The 20,471-nt window shown below is 43.5% G+C and overlaps 1 protein-coding gene and 1 non-coding gene across 2 annotated transcripts in view; both read right to left on the bottom strand.

Moving 5' to 3' along the window:
• The window catches only part of LOC146185209 (methanethiol oxidase-like), a 123,668-nt gene that overhangs the window by 35,872 nt on the left and 67,325 nt on the right, over positions 1 to 20,471 (bottom strand). Inside the window, exons 3-5 of the mRNA XM_084606180.1 lie at positions 11,424 to 11,609; positions 10,272 to 10,389; positions 7,604 to 7,786 (exon numbers count right to left, since the gene is read on the bottom strand). Coding sequence (XP_084462306.1) covers positions 7,604 to 7,786; positions 10,272 to 10,389; positions 11,424 to 11,609 — 487 coding nt within the window. The remainder of the gene's footprint in view (positions 1 to 7,603; positions 7,787 to 10,271; positions 10,390 to 11,423; positions 11,610 to 20,471) is intronic.
• Positions 17,117 to 17,189, bottom strand: TRNAL-CAA (transfer RNA leucine (anticodon CAA)). Its single transcript has one exon. It is a non-coding gene; the product is annotated as a tRNA-Leu (tRNA).

The raw sequence follows: 20,471 nt of genomic DNA on the forward strand, positions 1-20,471 counted from the left end.
ATACCTCTGTCTAAATATTGACTTCCTTTGTTAAAAACTACAATCTCCGATTAAGTTTACACGACATATATAGCTCAAAGGTGCAATCAAGTGTAAATGAAAAGCGACGCTGTTAAAAAAAAAAAAAAAATTAATGCAATGCTTATGATCGAGATCTATCAATAAACTGTGCAATTCACATAATTACAAATATTCACATATATATTAAAATTCATAAAATGTCGACGATGAAATTAAAGTTCTGCCTACATTGTCTTCTTTTTACTTTTAATAGCGGTGTTACATCGCATCGATAACTATACACTACCACTGGCAGTTTAGTTTATCGCTTATCGTATCAGTTAGTATTGCATTGCATTGCTGCAAAGGAACTGGGATAACATTTATCTGCTTTTTATACCCCCTCGGTGAACTTTGCTTTCTTCTGGGGGTTGCTTTGGATGATGACGTAACACCCATGCTGACTTCTCATTGGTTGCTGAGCGATGATATCCCAACCCATCAGCTATTGGAAATTAAGCGATATCGGCGGTCACCTCATTGATAAACTAGTGATTCTGATATACTACTACTATAATTACCATAATCATTCTGCATTATTTTGTGTTAAAGCACTGCAAGCATGCTCGTCTTATTCATTGATTGCCATAAAAATATGAATAAATTGTGACAGGAATGCTCTGTATATTACAACAACAACAAAAACGGATTATTTGGTGCTCCAGACAATATGATTTCGGTGCAATGTTCACGGTCTTGCCAGATGCCCTTATTTTCTTCTTTCCCTTTTGCACTTAATAATAATAATTGTATAAGCGATGTTCATCGGATTTGTTAACGTTAGTGTTCCGACGAAGAAATCTGGTCAATTTAAAAATTTATTTATCATGCCATTCATAGCAAAAGCATAAAATTGTTATAGTGACTTTTTTTACCGTATCGAAAGAAACGTAACTGCCTATTTCGAGAACTCAGGGTTATTAAAGGTCCTTCTTTGCAAATAATACGTTCCGTCCGGTGCTCCCAGTCTTGTAACGAAACGTGCCTTTGTTGCTAATATTCTTAAACCTACCGCTCGGGGCAACTCGCGAAAGAACGTCAAATTTATTACTATTAAATTGTCGAAAGCAGAAGTGGAGACGAGAGACGCCTGCCACCGTATGAGAATATTCCCAATGGTTTTTACCGTGGGTAAAGAGCACAGTTGAGGATTACTTAAACAGGGCTTACTTAGACAGCAACAAGGTTAATATAGCTAACGCGCAAAGAAGGTCATAAAAGATTTTTTAGTCTAGAGGGGACGGGGCCAAGTTCTGCACCGGAGCTGACAACAAAATACGTTGTTTAGCGCATACCTAAAACGTTAGCGTGGGGTTAACATAAGTTCCCCGCTTATTATGTGCCGACGGAACCGCCCTGAATCGCTCAAGGAATTTAATACCCGAGAAAGCTGTCCAATCTGCAAGTTAGGAGGTTTCCTATCTACCCCCTCCTCTTGTTCCTTTAAAAAAAAAAAAAAATCAAACATCAAGAGGAGTGCACATGATAATGCAAAGGAGTGTTAAGGTTTTCCTCAACGACCATATATTTGCACAATCCAATTATTCCTGCTGCTGAGTGAAAACCAGTACTTCTAAAACGTATAGAGGTTGCTTAGAGTGTCAGGTAAAGAGTCCCGATTAGAGTTGCCGTGCTCATAATATAGTCCATTACAAGTGGGTGCAGTCTGCTTGAACTAGAAGCGCGTAGAATGAAATGTTTGAACGAAGAATCATCTTGCATGGATTTTGCAGGAAATATACTGCGCGAGCTATGTAAGAACTCGAATAACTCGTAAGCCATTAACGTAGAGCTGCCAATAAGCTGATGCCGCTTTGTGAACAAAGAGCTGTATGTCCCGTCTGAAGGTGGCATTCGAAGTACGGAGTGGCGGTAAAATTGTAATGATGTAACTGTTTTGCAAGTGGATGTAAATGCCATCTCATTTTGGTGCGAAGGTATGCCCATTAAGGATCCCCGTTCTAAAAAGGCGCTGAAACTCGTGAGGCTATACGTAAGACATTAAGTTGCATAAAACAAAATTGGACAAATAAAAGCATAGTGGACAAGTTATAGATTCATATTTCCGGCCATCGCAGTCGTTACCCTAGCAGCTACAGCCTTTCTAGCACTTCAAGGCGAGAGAGATAGGGCATGCAACTGAACTACGTATTTCCGGCTTTTGAAGGAGAGCTTAAAATTTAAAAAAAAAAAGAAGGGGGGGGGGGACGCTTTTTTTTTTTTTTTTTTTTTTTGTAGTTTCACCACTGGCGAACGAGCATCTCATGCTGGTGCAATGCGGTCGCTTCAGTAAGCAGGGGATAAAAATTAGTAGCTAAGCGTAGCTGTTCTGCACTAGTAACCGAGAGGCCGGGTATGGTAGAAGGCGTGTTACTACCGCATCATGATTACCCGCAGCTAGGCCGGGAATGCAGGCTTAGATTTTGGTCTTTCCCCGTATGCCCTCTTGGAAATTCGCTCATAAGAAGGATGCAACACGCCAGTGTAGGGAGCGCTACCTGGCTGCCCAAGCGAGTTGAGTTGCGGGCTCGGTCGATGGATTCCAAGCACCCGGTGCGAACAACGGCAGCCCCTTTCCGACTGACAACAGCAAGTTATAAAGAAAAGTATGACGACCAATAAAGTGTGGTTGGGCCAAATGCAAAGTAGTCCCAAACACACATTTGTAAGTCATACGCAACAAAAGGCATTCACTTGGTGCTCTTCCAACAAGCTTGGTACCAAATGTTCTTTGGGTTAACTGCCTGTCACGTCGTTCGTGGAACGCGAGGTTATTTTCACGAAATTGTTCAAGCAACATGGTTTTTTTATGTACTCGATTCTCAATGCAATATTTGACCAAAGTCATCAGAAAGGGGTTCTAGAAAGATCTTAATGAAATAGTCTTGTATGATTCTGAGCACCGGTCGTTATGCTCTTCTGGGACCGAGAAAAGTGTACTGAAACGTATAAAAAGAATTTCTGCACAGCCTGCTGTGAAAACGTTCTTCTTTAAATTGCACGTAGAGGTTCTGCCTGAGAAGACAAATGTTTGTGCCACGAGGTGTGAGCTGTATTTTGTGTAGAAAGCCGGATATGGTTGAACATGTGTTTATAGAGTGTTGGGATGGGGTTTTCTTTTTGGATGTCCTACCGCGAACTTTGCAAAAATGCTGAAGCTGTTCCGTACGACATGATAATGCTATTAGGCTTGCATAGCGTGTGGAAACGCCGAACAGCTGTTCGCAATGCTGATATTTCGATCAGACCTATCCGAGAGTATTCAGAGGATTCTATCCTACAGATAATTGCTGGTTTAAAACATCAGTCATATGTGTGCCTCAGTTATCAATGTATTCAAAAAAGTGATAAAATCTAATGTTTTGCATAATTATATGCGCTGCATGTAAACCGGCTCACTTTTGAAAAATCGGCCAGCCTGTAGTTATTTTGTAAAATAAAGACAATACAGGTAAACCGGTTCGTGGCCTATGCCTCACCGTCCGGCATGTAGAGGACCTGGATTCGAAACCCAATGGCGACAATTTTATTGCATTAAATGTATTTCATAGCATTATTCTGAATGTGGACTGTTTGAAATTCCCACACGATGTCATGTGGTTTTGGTGTCATACCATTGTCGACCAATCAGGATTTTTCCGCACAAGTGTTGTCGATACGCTGGTGCTGGCAGCTACTAATACACTACTACGGTTCCGACGGCTTTTCGAGCGAACGCGCTGCATCGCCCTTGTAAGATATCTGCAGTGACGGTCCGATACGTGATCGAAAAGCCCTGATGGGTTCAATTGCCATCTCAAAACTGCTGAGCAAGTTGGCAGCTCCTGTCGATCCTGTCATGGCATCTATTTTCAAGGCGTCACACAAACCACCGACTAGTCATTACCTGGCCATGTCATCTTCCGACTACCAGCTGATACAGGCATGCTCGTGAGGAGAACCGGGAACTGCGGAGCGTCGCGCTGACCAAACGGGGGAAGGGATGAAAGCGCGTGCAGTGTAAACACCCCGAGGGTGGCGCAGTGAAATCAATAAATAATTTGCCTTGGAGGCCACATAAGGCTGAAAGGTTGGTGTTCTTCCTATTTTGCACCAGAAACGTCACTGAAGTTTGTCCCTGGGGCGCATCTGAGATAGTAAGACATAAAGCTAGCACTGTAAAAAATGTCGCCACACCCAGACCGTCTGTGGATAGCATGAAAATATTAGTTAGTTTTGGCTGTTAAAATAGTAAGAAGCCTCAGGAAAACAATTGTTTTTTTTTTTTTTTTTTCTAAACCATGAGAATTGAACGACTGCTACTCCGCGCAGCCCAAGCAAGGCTCGCAGTGCTATCGGCTGTGCGTAAGATAGAGTCACCCGGTGATGCAAAAGACGGTTTAGTGGTGATTCGGACTAGAGAACGCGGCTTTCGAAAGCTTTATCCAGAGCTCTTTTTATTGGGCCTAGCACGTACCTTGTGCACAAAGAAGCACGCCCAAACAAAATCGGCACTGTGAAATGAGAACAGAGTGCAATCTGTTAAGGCGCGAGCTTGCATCACCGGGCCGTCCAGCTCGCGCCTAATGGAGACAGGCCGCAGGCGCTGGCCGTGCAAATCGGGATGCTGAGGTTGTGAAAGGAACGGTAATGGCGCTCAGTAATCGAGGTAAAAAAAAAAAACAAGAAAAGTGTTCTGTTGCGAACAAGATATACGTGTTCTCCCCGAGGCATGCCAAACTAGCGTGAGTACAGAATTGGTCTTATCAAGAAACAGCCAGTGAAAAAGCTTATGCCGTACCGCAATACTATATTAAAAGGCACCAACCAAAACTCACTGCTTGCGCCATCTGGTATCGCCCACCTTTTTATTCAAATGCGAAGACACGTACTAAGTCGAAGAATTTAGGTTACTATGCCGGAGCTGTTCCGTCTTCGAGCGCTGTTCTGGGTCGATGCGAAATAAAGCGGAAAAGAGAAAAGCTGAGGAAAATGAAGGCGACGGTAAGGGGCGAGGTGGAAAAGAAACAAAAAAAAAGGAATTGGAGGAAAGGAGGCGAAGGAGGAGACGTGCGTGTGGGGGCCTTGATTTATAGCCGTTCCGTTCGGAGTGGTCCCTAGGGCCTGCAGGCTCTGCTGCCCAAATCGTGCTCGTCGCCCCGCTAGTTCTGCGCAGTTCTCGCAGCGCCTTAAGAGCGCGAACCGAACCTCCAGTCTCCCAACGCGACGCAATGTAGTTCCCCGCTGACTTCATACTTACACACGTCCACACGTATGGCAGCATTTTTTTTGAAGAACTCACATACAATTTGCGAGCGATATTGTGTGTGAAGTGCTTGCACACTGGATTAGCATATAGCATATACGCTCCAAATACCGCATATAGCACTCCAAATACCGGGACAGTCGACCTGCTAACGACGCAGTAATAGAAGGGTAATATTTCGCCATGTTCTTTGAGGCCCCTTTTGTATTCTTATGCCGCTAAACATGCGCATACGTAAACTTGCAAAATAATTCGCGCGCACAATTACTTTCCACCCCAGCTTGCATCCACCAAATGAATGGTGCGCAACGCACACTGCAAACTGCAAATATCAGATGGCAGCTCTAAGCAGAGACGAAATACACTTTTTTAATCTTCTGCGGAACGCAAACATTATTTAGCAACTGCGCGTGAGTGCTTGGTCACCTCTAAGAACATACCACTACCATTTATTTTATCAACATTTTATAAAGCTTTAGGAAAAGATATGGACTATTAGGAAGCTTATGCTATGCGAAAATAGTCGCAGTTAACTCAAATAAGCACTGGAGAGACAATGGCTATGTCACTAAGCAAATGACTACATTTCAGCCCATTCCTGGGTTGCTTCAATGTAGCACATGGTTGCGCTATCGCGCACGGAACTATACGAACTATGGTTAAGAAGTCAGCGGAAATGCTCCATCGCTCTTCTCTGCTTCCGGCAGAATAAATGTCCTCGCGGTTAGCAGGAAGTCAAACGCGTCGCAAATTTTTGTCGCAAGGCCCGGAATGTTTGTGCAAAGCCCTGCGCGAATGTGTCCGCACTGACGACCGGCCGTGTTTCATTCGGCGCGTCGGCGCCATTCATCCAGCGCCAAGTTCCGACTGCTGGGGCAGCTGGGTCGAGGTCAGAGACGACCGCGAGTGCAGGGCGTCGCTGATATAAGTGGTGGCAGCGAATGCGTGCAGAGCTGTCTTCTGTACAGGAATTAATCTTGAGCCAGCGACGCGAACTCGCTCAGTGTTTGTCCAGTGCAAAATGACGTGGACGTATGCGAATTTTGACGGCGTTGCCCCTCCCTACCCGCTCCAGCCAATTAATTTATTAAACAATTCGTTATCATTTTTCTACCAAACCAAGTGCATTAAAATCATTTTTTTTTTTTTGCAATATTCAAAAATCGCAATACGATCGAAGTTTTGAGAAGAAAAAGTCGTTCCTAATTTTTGGCCCTCCAAATTACTGCACCAGCTATCTGAGACCTTGACTAATTATTCACTTTGACTGGTCGCAGAATTATAGAAACCACCTGTCTGCCTTTACCAAGTAAATGTTGGCAATCAGTTGCTTCGCGACCGACCATTCACTACATGACCACTGGGAAGAAAAAAAAATGTCATTGTATCACGGATTGGCTGAGCTTCCTTGTCAAAAAAAAAAACGCCTGAGATATTAATACCCCTCCCATATTGCGATGACCTGGCATCAGTAGCTTGAAATACAGCAATCAGAATCGAAACACCAGTATGTAAACTCATGCTCAATAAAATCACGAAGTGTGAACGATAGTGCTCGTGATCGCCCATTCAAAAAAAAAAAAAAGAAAAACATCCCTTGCATTAGAACGATTAGCAAATAGGTGGTGATAGTGTGCTAGCTTCAGTAGGTACATACGGCCAAAGATCTATATATTAGCGTCAAATTGCGGGTCACTAACTAACTAATACAAACGAAGGTTGCACGGGCTATCTTTCTGCTGCAGTTTTACTGCTGACATTCGTTGAGAAAAGGCATCAGAACGTGCTAGTGACAGCTATGAAATCGGCATTTAGAGAGTATGGCACCTCAATTGTATTCATGAAATGATAGGATAAGGCAAACAAACAACCGCTGGTCTAATAGCAGGTTGTCTTGTAGGGCCATAGGTACCTGCCGTGGCATTCAGCAAATACTGCTGCCAAATAAGAACAGGAGCTTTCAGTAATAAATTAAAGATTTAAATGAATTCTTTTAAAGAATGGGATCACTTTGCAGAAAATGAGAATTTAACTGATGCATTACTTCGTATTAACATTCAGTTGCGCACTCTTCTTTTCTTTTTTCTTCGCGTTAATGAATAAGCCGTGACGACAAGCCTTTCAGGTGTCTCAGATTTACGTTACTAGAGTCTTAACGTTACCATGGCCTTCAATTGTGTTATTAGCAGGCATCATTGCTGCTTTGAAAGACAGTGAGAGCAACGGTGGGTGACCGTGGGGCAGCAACCTAATGCCGGTAGCAAAGGAGCTATCCAACAGCGCATCCGCTATGCTCGCCTTGTTCGACGTCGGTCATGTGGAACCCCTTGCGGAAGGCGGAAGGCGCGCCCCATTGGCTGCTGACCATGACGTTGTGCCTTGGCTGGTACCAGAAGCCGTAGCCGTAGTCGGAGACGTCCAACTGTGGCTGCCAGGTGCCGCGCACGTTGAATGTACGCTCTTCCAACAGAAGAAAGCTCCCTGCACAAGTTGGAAGTGAATTAGCCCGTATATCCAAGCAGGGGTGTACATTATAACGAAAATACATAAATGTTGTTTAGTATCACCTTTCTTTATTCTATGCGTGTTTCGATTAATATTCTTCCAGAATTTTGAGACGGGCTGCATTAACAGCGCCGCCACTGCTGGTTGAAGTTTTGTGAGCCAAGCGAGCCGTCGCCTTTAAGAGGTCTAGTACTGATTTTGAAGAACGTGGGGTAAAGCTGTTGCGCGATTTCCATGATTTCTTCTTTCTCACAAGCCCTTGTGTCAGCTTGCGGGTAGAAAACGAACTAGCGCCTGTTGAGGACAGACACTACACGGTAATAGAACTGGGACTATTCTTTATTGCACGGAACATAGTTTGTAATGGTCAACAACTCTGCGGTAATTTGTCATGTGTAAATTGGTGGCCTAAAAGTGTGCTATCATCCAAGTCTGCGGGATAAATTACGAGGCAAACAATGACTGCGCGAAGTCCGCGTATACATAGCACGTTAAGGAGCATCGCCCATGAAGGGAGTGAATTTCGAAGCTCCACGCCGGCGCTGAACGCGAAGGCCACTAGCCATTACCACGACGCGCATCAGTTATGGTCATTTTGAGCTGCAAAGGAAATGACGTGATGTACGAAAAAAAAAAAAAAAAAAAAAAAAAAGACGCGTTGAGAACTGAGTTTCCATATTTATTTAACGTTGCAAATTATTAATGCGCCCTTTGGTTCAAAATGTATCTCGCTTGCCCTCTGCGAACTTCGTGGACGTTTGAAAAATACTTGCCGGGGCAGCACCATGAAACAAAAAGGAAAACATTATAAAAACTTTCTGCGTCGAGATGGTAAGTCCCATGGTGGCAATCAAAATGGTTTATATTTTTCGCTTTGTTTTGTTTGTTCTTTAATGAAGGGATAGCGCCTGTGCATTGCTTGTGTGCAGAAAATAATGCCATATTTGCCGCTCGTAGCAAATATATGTAGCAAAATATATGGCACATTTATGCCGCATATACTTCGCCTTAGCACAGTCATTAACTGCTTTAACACATGCCACTTACCAATAAAGTCCTTTCAGTCACTTTCCATCAAAATGGGGTGAAGTGCATGTGTCAGTATACTGCCAGATCATGAACAGCAGTTTAACAGCATACCTCAAGAGTAAAAGGTTTAACAACTGCATCTTACCGGTACTTACCTGGCAGGAACGCGGAAGCTAACGAAGAGGGTTCAAGAAAAATTAAAATCAAGGCATCGAGCTATGAAAATGAAAATGATAATCATAAATTTGTGATACAGGGAGAGAGCAGAGTTAGCCAGAGAAAACGCATGTTAGTGGCATCTTCGTAGAAATCAAGAAACAATGAGCAGTGCGTGTAGTGCAAAGGCAGCATAGCCTATGATCGCTAAGGGCAACTGGCAATATCCTGAGAGAATCCGAGAACAGCATCGAGCGCCAAGAAATTAGGTGGGCGGATGAGATTACGAAGCTTGCGGATAAGGGGATGTTGCAGCAGGCAAAAGGTCAGGTTTATTTTGAGAGATGTGGGTTAGGCCTGTACCGTGCAGTGGGTATATTTAGGCTGAAGATTATATTGATGGTGATGACGGTGAGAAGGAGAAATGTCACGAAGAAAGTAGATTAGGAATCTACGCTGTACGGTCCAAAATAAGCGATCCCATGACACCGCTTCTAGTGCAGACCTCTGCCTTGAACGAAGCTCCAAACCATACTTGAACATAAGTTTTGGTCCGTATTCGGCGCATCTGGTTTATAACGCGTGTTGAGATCCAGTCATCTGCACGCAATTAATTATTTATTATAGGTATGAGCCTCCCTTCATTGTCATATCGACGCAATGACTACATGCAAATCACTCCATGTACAACCAAGTCCAGGGTGTTGAATATAATTTACGTTAGCGGAAATTTATAATTTACATTTGTGTCTGCAAAACTTCAGCGGCGAAATCCATAAATGATCTGCACTTCTCCTTTTATCTGAAACAAGCATGCACCCCGCTTTCAAGCGCTGCCCGATCCCCGCGAAGAACTACTGTATCATAAATTATAGGTCATGCAGAGTAGCCTTTATTTCTACGTGAACAATGGTAGAGATATTATCCATTCGCTAGATTAACATACTTCGAGACAGACACTATTCATTGTAAAGTGCAGTACAGGTTTACAAATGTCTTTCCATCCTCCAATAGATGTTTATAGATGGACGTTTATATGCACCTCTATTCTTCTCCCCCCCCCCCCTTTTTTTTTCTCTCTCTCTCTCTATTTCTCTCTAGCAGGTACCCACCCTTCCACTCTGATGGTTGGAAGTAGTGGAGCGGGGAGGGGAAAGTTTCTGGCTTGTTTCATTTATTATTGGTTTTCAAGCGTCTTTTCTTTTTTTTTTTTTTTTTGGAATAACGCTGATGATTGGAAAGAGGTGGTATTCAAGAGAAAAAAAAAAAGCTGCACCTTTAGCGTTCTCATTCTCGTCGCCCATGGTGCTGATCAGGACCTCTCCGCTGGCCAGGCAGTGAGGCGTGTGCGGGGCAGACAGACCTTCCCGATGCAGTTCGCCCGGCTCGATCACCTGCGCGGTCGAGGTTGCGTGACAGTGCGTCAGTGTAATAATAGCACTTTCCCGGGGGAGGTACACCAACGCCCCGCTTATGCGCGCACGCCGTAGCAGAAAAAGCAAGCGCATATTGATTCCGGACAAACAAAGACGCTTAACCAGCACACAAGAGCCCCTGTGGTGAACGGTTAGCGTAGCTCCGTAAGAGTTATGCTAGTGCGAGTGAGCGCGTGCGTCGGCTCGCAAGGACAATGCCGTTGCGGTATCACTGCCATCGCGGGGTCACAACATGGAGGGGATAGCAACAATGGAAGCCCAAAAAATGTTTTCTGTGGTCTTGCCCAACTGTCCACGTTCACAACGGTCATCTATTTTATTTATACCGTACACATAGTTTCTCAGTTCACAACTGCTGCATCTGTCACTGATTAAAGCTTTTGTACATACCAGAATAATTCGCCGTGTGTTCTCGGCATGCCTTGATTACCGAGGCTGTGTCTGCACTTTTGCAGCCTAAAACAGTTTCGCGAGGAAAACGAGAGCGATTTTATTCATTGCGATTATCTCTACCGAGTGTGTGGTGAATAGCAAAGTCGTCAGCGGCACCTGCGGTCAAACGTTTAGTGACAAAAGGAGGGAAAAGGGAGTGCTGGATTCACTTTTCCATCTCATTCCTAACCGCTTTCAAAAACCTGTAAACGTATGTAATCAGATCGGGTTTCCTTTTTGCCGCACGTATTCAAATGCAAAAGGGCGAAGAAAAGCTTACTCTCTCTCGGTCCTAAAACCGTTTTTATTTTTTCTTCTTCGGCCGAGCAAGAGGATCGTTGTTAATTAACAGTGACGACACAGTCTGAAGGTTCAGTAACATGAGTACCCTGAACATGGAGGCCACGTGGAAGCCTCAACCGAAAACAATGAAACTGATCTCGTGTTGTGCAACACGTGGGTCGCCTCGGCTGTCATTAGAGGGAGAACCGTGTGTGTCGCCTATATTCGCGCGCATTACGAAACACGAGCTGCGTGCTTGCCGGGGCACGTGTGCTTACCTTGAACAAGACCGGCTTCCTGGGATTGTGCGCAAGGTCTACTACGTAAACGCGATCGCTGTCGAGGGCGGGCATCACCAGTTTGTCGCGCCGCTTGCTCGGGTTGCCATAGCAGCTGCTGCACGTGTTCCAGTTCATGTGATGAAGGCTGTCTCCACAGTACGGCATCTCGAGGCGGTGAACAACCTGCGAATATCCGTTTCGTGTGCGCATAGAGATCGATGGTGCAAGACATTTGTGCTAGCGTGTCTTTTTATAGCGAAGATGCACGTACAAGACAGTCTCCTGTACATTTTCAACAGCTCAAATATACCGAGCAATTCTTTCAGCCGTTTAGAGATTTGTTTTTAACAGGTGATGGCTACATAGGTGCTGTCTCTGCAGATGAATTGTCCACCAAGGCGAACATAATGTGCACAATGATCATACGGTTAATCAGTGTTGTAAGCATTATCAAAAAAATTAACTAAATGTGTAACTAAATGTGTTACTCGTTATGCTGCAGGAAGGGACGCGCTATCGCCTTGCGTTACAAACACACACACAAAAAAACGCGTTGTCCTTACCGAAGGAAGTACTGCGCGTAATTTTGTCTTTACTCCATGGCCATAAATTTTATTCAGTGAGTCTTCGCTGCAAGAGCTCACGATAACAATTATATAAAGCTCATATTTCATATAAAAATTCTACCCCAAACAATGTTTTTACCCGAAATCCTGATTTAACGAGTTTACTAGCTCAGCACTATTATAGTGGCCTGAAGTACAGTTCCATGTGATGGCTTATAATTGTGTGGCGAACGACGAAGCCATTTTGTAATGTAACATTAAGCGCAAAATGACATTTCGTCATCAGTTATAACTTCACAAAGAAAAATCGCTGAGCTCTCAACAAATTTAGAGTACTTCTGAAAAATGTGATGTTTCATAATGGTCGGTGGGCTTCTACTAGCAAAATAGACACGCAATTATGGAGCAGCAAAGAAATGTTTAAATGTCATAGTTTCACAAATATATATTTGCGCACGCCGTATGCATCTTATAAGGCGAAATCCTTTCTAGGCTCGTGGAACTAAATCCAGTAAGCGAGAATTGTACGCCAGATGTGCTCGGATCTGTACATTGAATCAGTGCGCTGATGTGGCTCTTGTCGATCATTCTGATGGCGTCATCAGATATATAAAAATGCTGTCTCCACCGGGAATCGACCCTCCATCCATCGGATCCTAAGCCGAGCGCTTTAACAAACTGCGTCACACCCGACATCGTGAAGCGCACATCATAATTCTCCTTTCCCACCGTGAGAATAACAGTAGCGATGACAATGACACTGCAATTAGTGATAATGACAACGATTACAGTGGCAAAGATAATGACCGTGCATTTAGTTGATAATGATAATGAGAGCAAACGTGATGCACCATGTGCACCAACATTTCTGCGGTGTAGATTCCGCAGTGCTCTCGGAATTTTTTCGCTTCAAGCAGAATAATTACCGTAAAAAATGCTCACGTTTATGTAATGGTGTTCAAGGTGAGACTCGCTCGCTCAGGAATTAAATAACCAGAAAGGTAGCCTCAGTACAGTTAAAAAGAACCGAAATTTATTTTCGAAACAAAGTTCATGAGCAGCGCTATAGTGCTGCAGGGACAATTTTCTAATAACTACAACTTGCTGTTGAACTTAAGCAGCAAACAAGTGAGTGAATGTGTGTTCGTGCAACAAGTTTCGTGTTTATAGATGTTCTCTTTTTTCTTAGTTGGGTGCATCATCAAGGGCAGACGTTTTCCTGCATGCACGCGAGCCGCAAAAAAGGGTCATCGAGAAAGCCTGTACATTTTGTTTATTTGCAACATTACTTTAGGTACTCTGCGTTTTATTTCCTTCTGAAAAAGGAGGCGAAGGGGAGAGGACAATTGAAAAAAAAATGTACCTAGTAACGTGACACTTCACGTTAGCGAGGAATGTTAACGTAAGTACATTACCCGTTACAGTCCCGAAATGCTAACAAGCACGTTGTTAAGCTACCGAAGAAAGTAACGCGTTACCACCAACACTGTTTTAGAATTGGCGAATCGACTTTTCATCGTTTATGTTAAGGAGAAATATTATAATGAGAGATTCAATATCATCTCTATGAAACATGAGCGTAGTTTTTTAAATTTTTAAACAGCAGTGTTCGGAATATCGAACACTAAATTGGCGCAATTGCGATCATGAAGTATTAGCTTTTCCACATTGCATATTTATAATATGAGGTCGCTGCGTAGAATACTCTCTTCAAAATAGGGTCAATTTCTTCTAAAACAACAAATCTACAAATAACGACTGCACTCAATGCATAATAAATCCATACAAATCGATATCATCAAACGTAATGCGAGAACGCCTGCTCGACGAGCTTTCAGATCAGCATTTTTGTGTTTGATATGTCCAGTCACATTGCCGGTTAATATGTTATAGTTAAAAGATAAAGGGGGTGGGGTGGAGAGATAGGAACGGAAGCGGGCACACTTTCCGAAATATCCAAATAACCAAGAAGCATAAAAATACATCAATTGTGCGAATAAATTTTTATTCTCCTTGTGAAACTTCGACAAACTGGAAAGAAACCAAAACTGACGAATAAATTTAAGATATTGAGAAACAAGAACATGTCGAAAGTTGGTTTCTAGTGTCCTACTTTTTGATTGCCAGATTTCATCGTTGGCGGACAAATTCCAGCTTTTTCCTATTCATTTTTCAAACTGGCAACCTTTGAGTTTCATCTCTTGTTACAATCACAGTAATGAGCGAAGGTATATCGTCCACCGCTAAATATTAAGCAGATCTATTCTCACTTCAATTTAAATTGACCACAATGAAGTTTAAAAAGAAACATGAAGCATCACGGACTGTACGATTCGTTCGCACAGCAGCGCGCTCCCTCGAGAGTTTCCTACGAATAACTGCCATCCGCATCGCGTCTTTCCACACATTTCCGGAAAGGGGAGTGAAGGCAAACTGAAATCAACCTATATTGATAAGTTATCACGTTTCGACAAACACGCCACTTTCAGTGATGATAGCAGTATTATGTAAAAAACTAAAAAATAACTATTGGTGTCCCAAGCGTCTCCCAATTTTGCAAGTAAACTGCAGTGCTTAGATAGATTTAACCACAGATCTTGGAGCCCAGGCTACACTGTCATTCATCACAATACGAGGATCACCGAGTTCATTTATGTGTAGTCATCTAGAGTTTCGAATGAGCGGCAGAAAAAAAAGTATTAATGCATATTTATCAGCAATAAAGGCGTGTTTTACTGTCGGATAAGCACCAATATACCTCGTAATAACCATATAATTAATTTTACTCAGAACAATGTCTTGATGGAACTTATCCTCATAGTCTCCTTGAGATGCAAAGCGCCTGTTACGCATAAAGGAGAATACACTAGATACCGTGGAAGTCGGGTATATTAGTAGGACATAATAGAAAGGTGGCCTCCGCAAAAAAAAAAAATGGAAAAGAAGGATCATGGCTCTTGCGCAGGCTCAGCTTCGCCATTTACATCTTCCATTGTACTTGAAGTAATGTGGCTTTATTTCCTGCTAAGCTGATGAAACACTATCTCTTCATATAGGTAGTACCATAATTGTCTCTATAGCTGCGTTGTCATTGTCACCCTCTATAAGGCTTAATACTACTCCTCCTTTTACCGAGCTTGAAAGCAGAGCTGGGCGTGCAATATCGGCTAGCGCTAATTTTTTTCCTTCGTTTTCTTTTGCTTCGCGTTGCCCGCTTCACTGGTGTTACTGACTTTGGAACGCTTCTGTGTGGGATAAAGTTAACATTCTTCTTTTCTTGGCGTTCTCTTCAGCTTCTGCCCTTTGTAATGACGGACCCAGGCGGTAACTCCAAATGACATGCGACTTCGGTAAAGTAGCTTTGCCACATTGATGCTTGTAGCGTGGCAGTGCAGCCTTTAAAGGGAGCCTTTAAAGGGAAAGGGAGGAGGGGATAGGAAAACGACAAACGGAAGTTTTATTTTTATTTTTTTTTTCTAAAACGATGGAAGGTACTTCGGCTGGAGATTTTAGTGTAACTTATGCATTATAGCGTTGAAAAACGAATAATGGGCCACGAAACCCATCTATAGGTCAGAGCCGCTCTTAGCACTCGCAAGTAATGAAAGGACCGGACCATTCACACAAACGAAAAATGGAGAAACCTCACAAACTGAAGTGGACAAGAAAATTAAAGTGGAAGCGCGTATTGCATATTTAAGAGCAGTTCACAAGAAGACATGTCAACTTTCAAAATAGGCCCAGACTCCACTGGCAAAAAAAAAAAAAAGGAAATTTCAAGGTAATGACGGATAGAAATTCTAAACAAAAATGGCCAATTAAAATATATGCCTGTTACTGTCGTGAATCAAAAGAGGGAAGGATTAATGTTATATTTTGTTTTGCGGAATAATAGCGGCAACATTGGATGCTCATGCTTTTAGAATTTTCCAATCCACATAAATAGTACACTCCACCTTAAAATGATGAGGGATGGCTCTGGTTTCAACATGTGTGTGTGTGTGTGTGTGTGTGTGTGTGTGTGTGTGTGTGTGTGTGTGTGTGTGTGTGTGTGTGTGTGTGTGTGTGTGTGTGTGTGTGTGTGTGTGTGTGTGTGTGTGTGTGTGTGTGTGTGTGTGTGTGTGTGTGTGTGTGTGTGTGTGTGTGTGTGTGTGTGTGTGTGTGTGTGTGTGTGTGTGTGTGTGTGTGTGTGTGTGTGTGTGTGTGTGTGTGTGTGTGTGTGTGTGTGTGTGTGTGTGTGTGTGTGTGTGTGTGTGTGTGTGTGTGTGTGTGTGTGTGTGTGTGTGTGTGTGTGTGTGTGTGTGTGTGTGTGTGTGTGTGTGTGTGTGTGTGTGTGTGTGTGTGTGTGTGTGTGTGTGTGTGTGTGTGTGTGTGTGTGTGTGTGTGTGTGTGTGTGTGTGTGTGTGTGTGTGTGTGTGTGTGTGTGTGTGTGTGTGTGTGTGTGTGTGTGTGTGTGTGTGTGTGTGTGTGTGTGTGTGTGTGTGTGTGTGTGTGTGTGTGTGTGTGTGTGTGTGTGTGTGTGTGTGTGTGTGTGTGTGTGTGTGTGTGTGTGTGTGTGTGTGTGTGTGTGTGTGTGTGTGTGTGTGTGTGTGTGTGTGTGTGTGTGTGTGTGTGTGTGTGTGTGTGTGTGTGTGTGTGTGTGTGTGTGTGTGTGTGTGTGTGTGTGTGTGTGTGTGTGTGTGTGTGTGTGTGTGTGTGTGTGTGTGTGTGTGTGTGTGTGTGTGTGTGTGTGTGTGTGTGTGTGTGTGTGTGTGTGTGTGTGTGTGTGTGTGTGTGTGTGTGTGTGTGTGTGTGTGTGTGTGTGTGTGTGTGTGTGTGTGTGTGTGTGTGTGTGTGTGTGTGTGTGTGTGTGTGTGTGTGTGTGTGTGTGTGTGTGTGTGTGTGTGTGTGTGTGTGTGTGTGTGTGTGTGTGTGTGTGTGTGTGTGTGTGTGTGTGTGTGTGAAGGGAAAATGAGGGTGCTCGTTATAATACATGAAGGAAAGAAGCCAAAAGTCAGCGAGGCCAAGGAAAGCATTGGGAATTGTACTTTGTCTTTTTTTTTCTACTTCGAAAATCGCATAAATTAGTAAAGTAATCTGTTTAGAGGAAAGATAAATAAACACAAAGTAGAAGGGAAAACAACGTGCCGATGGTGGGAACCGAACCCACGACCTCCGAATATTGCGTCCGGTGCTCTTCCAACTGAGCTACATCGGCCGCTGTCCCACCTGCTACTTTCTTGGGTATTAATGTTGTCTGTATACTAACCTTGAGAGTGTTCACCAGCGCCACCCTCAACCATAGCGGTGGACGTGGAACGTCCTGTTAGTATATATATATATATATATATATATATATATATATATATATATATATATATATATATATATATATATATATATATATATATATATATATATATATATATATATTCTAACAGGACGTTCCACGTATATATATATATATATATATATATATATATATATATATATATATATATATATATATATATATATATGTTATATTTGCGTCAGGGGGGCCGAGCCATGCTGAACACACTAATCCCGATTACACGCAACTTTTACGAACGCGAAAATTTGGTCATGGTGCACTAGGTGGCTCTAATGCACAACATTGTTTTCCGGCCTCCTGCCCACGCGAGAGCGCCCGTGTTCTCTTCCTATGTCGATCCGCTTTTCCACCACCCGCCCTCGCCGTAAACTCTTTTTTACCTGTCAACTGCCACGCAGAACGGCGCTTGTGGTATATCGGTTTCCAACTTTCGTGACTCTCGCTTCGGTTACACCAGCTTAATATTTAGACAGGGTAGTTTAGCTATCCTTTTCGATAATCGCCCCATTAGGTCGGCTCTCACGCCTCACTTGTGGCGTGCTCCTGACCACGACATAGCCTCGCTGGAAGCGGGATATTGCATCTTGACAAAGCACTTGTGGTCCATGAATTTCCTCGTTTCTTGTCGCATGCAATAGAGTGGCAATGCCTTGTCGACGCCATGAAAGCAACACTGAGCGAGACGAGCTCATTGAGTACTTGGCCACATAATCAGCCCTTTTCTCAGAGTTAGCAGAGTCAGCGCGCTTTTGGAGAAGCAAGGAAGCCATGTATCCAAAACTTGCTCTTCTTGCTACGTACCTATTAGTCATTGCAGCCACAATTAGAGCAGCGAAAGAAACGTTAGCGTTACCGGATTCATAATCCAGGAGCGCTACAATTGTTCCAAACCTTCATCAGCGCAGAACTTCTCTCGGCATAATACCTTAGAATGATAATTATATGCATATGATGTGCCCATATATATTCTACAATTTTGACATCTTGAACGCGAGAACTCTACATTTGAAGATATTAAACGCATCATCATGAGATTATTTCTTTTTGTATTGTAGCTTCAAGCAGGCCTGGTCGGGCCGGGACCGGGCCTTAATTCTGAGCACAGAGCCGGGCCGGGCCGGGATCAGATCCTTCTAGAATAGAGCCGGGCGGGTTCGGTCTCAGAATTTCGGCCCATGAACACCTCTAGTCCGTGCTGTGTTATTGTATCCGAACTAACGAAATTTTCCCAAGGGCCAGCTTAGCAAGACTGGTACATAGAGAATGAACATTAGGATACTAGGTACCCTACTTGCAACGATGTTACTGAGCATTTAACATCAACATTTCAGCGAATGTGGCCTGAGGTTTCAGTTTCCACATGCCTCACGAGATCGCAGAAAAAGGAAATGAAACTTCGTTTTTATACTATTTCATACGCTCTGCAAATTTTTACAAATTCACTTGGTAGCATTGTTATGGAGAAAAAAGAGCACATACACACAGACACAGAGTGGCTGCTGCTGTGAACTTAGTAATTTTCCTCGAAACACACGCAGACGCCTAGATCATGTAGGAGGTATTATGCGAAATACTTCATCAGTGAGCCCTATATGGATGGTTGGCGATGAACAGACGGTGTAGCTTCCACTGAACTTCCTAATCAGAGTATGACTGCTGTGGTAGGCAGCAAAACCTTATACTTCGGGAAAATAAATAGCAGCAGTATACTGGCAATCGTCCCTATACCAAGCTATGGGGCGCTCTGTTTTTCTTACGCCCGTGCAGCGCCTCATTCATTGGAGCGCGGCACATAATCCGCTTAATCTGCCTCTCAAGGACGCTGCACAAAATCGCTTTTTACGCATATGGGGGTCTGCGTCGGCGTAAAAAACGCTATTAAAACACCTGAATATGGTCCTAAAGTGACGCTTCTCCCGATTCCCATGAGTTTAAATATACATAAGGAAGCTGAGCTGTAGCTTGTTTATCTCGTCTGTTCATGTGTTCGGTCCTATCAAACGTCAGAAAGTTAACATTAATGTCGATGCTAGCGTCACACTTGATCGGTGGGCGGCATAGGCTCATTTGCTTCCTTCACAAAATGATTGTCGACTAACACAAGCGTTCGAATTAGACGCGATAGCCGAGCTAAGAAATAACCTTTTCTTCAAACTACTCGCATGCAGTGTGTTCTGGTATACGTGCTCGCATTTTTTTTACCGTGATATACGTGCTTCCAACCTGTTTGACTTATACCGGCGCAGTCGTTCACACCACTTCATGGTTATAGTGAGGCGCTGTGTAAACAAGGAAAGAAAAACTCGCTGACTGCGATCAAGACTTATCCTCTCGCAACGCAGAAATGATGAGCAATGAAGAGCTGGGAGCTCTCCAGTTAGCTTCGGTGAGCTGGGTCGCCTCTCCCTCGCTTCCTAAAGCGAAGTCATCTGCCGAGACACGTTGGTGGTTCGGACGATAGGCGATAAGTCTCCACAGCTTGGCCAGCGGCTAATGAAGAGAAGTGATCCCGCCAGGACAAACAGAGAAGACGCAGGGACGAGCGCTCTTTATGCTTGCTGCCCTGCTTCTCTCATTGACAGAGTAGAGGTTAAGAGAGCGGGTAAATCCGAAGCATAGCATCGGCCGCATCGCATCGCTCGCCGCGTTTGCTCCAGGCTGGGCCGGACTTACCATATACTTTTGCGCCTCTTTGTAAGCCATGGAAAGGATGATACGCGATACATGGAGTGTCTGAAAAACGCTGCGTTAATTTGCTGTACAGCAAATCACGATAAACAACAAAGAACGGTAGGGTGTTTGTGTTGGCCCGTCAACACATTTAAAGTTTGGCACAAACGCGCTTATATTGAACCTTGGCGTTTTGCGATCAAAAAAAAAAAAAATCAATCACAATGGCAGAATCGCTAAAAGTCCTTTGTGATCGAATGAAAGGAGGCGACCAATACAACGGAGGACAGAATAAACGACACTTTCTTGCTGGAAAAGTATTTCACGCGCAGGGTAATACAGCAATAACATTCTTTTTGTTTTTATTTTTTTTTTGTTTTTTGTTTTTTGTCCCGTTAACGGTACAAAGTGCCATGTGATATTGTAGTACTCCAGAATGCTTGCAGGGCGTCGGCTGAGTCATGTCGAACTCTCAAT

This window comes from Amblyomma maculatum, chromosome 6, assembly GCF_055883805.1.
Source record: "Amblyomma maculatum isolate TAMU_Amacu chromosome 6, ASM5588380v1, whole genome shotgun sequence".
Classification (NCBI taxonomy): Eukaryota; Metazoa; Arthropoda; class Arachnida; order Ixodida; family Ixodidae; genus Amblyomma; species Amblyomma maculatum.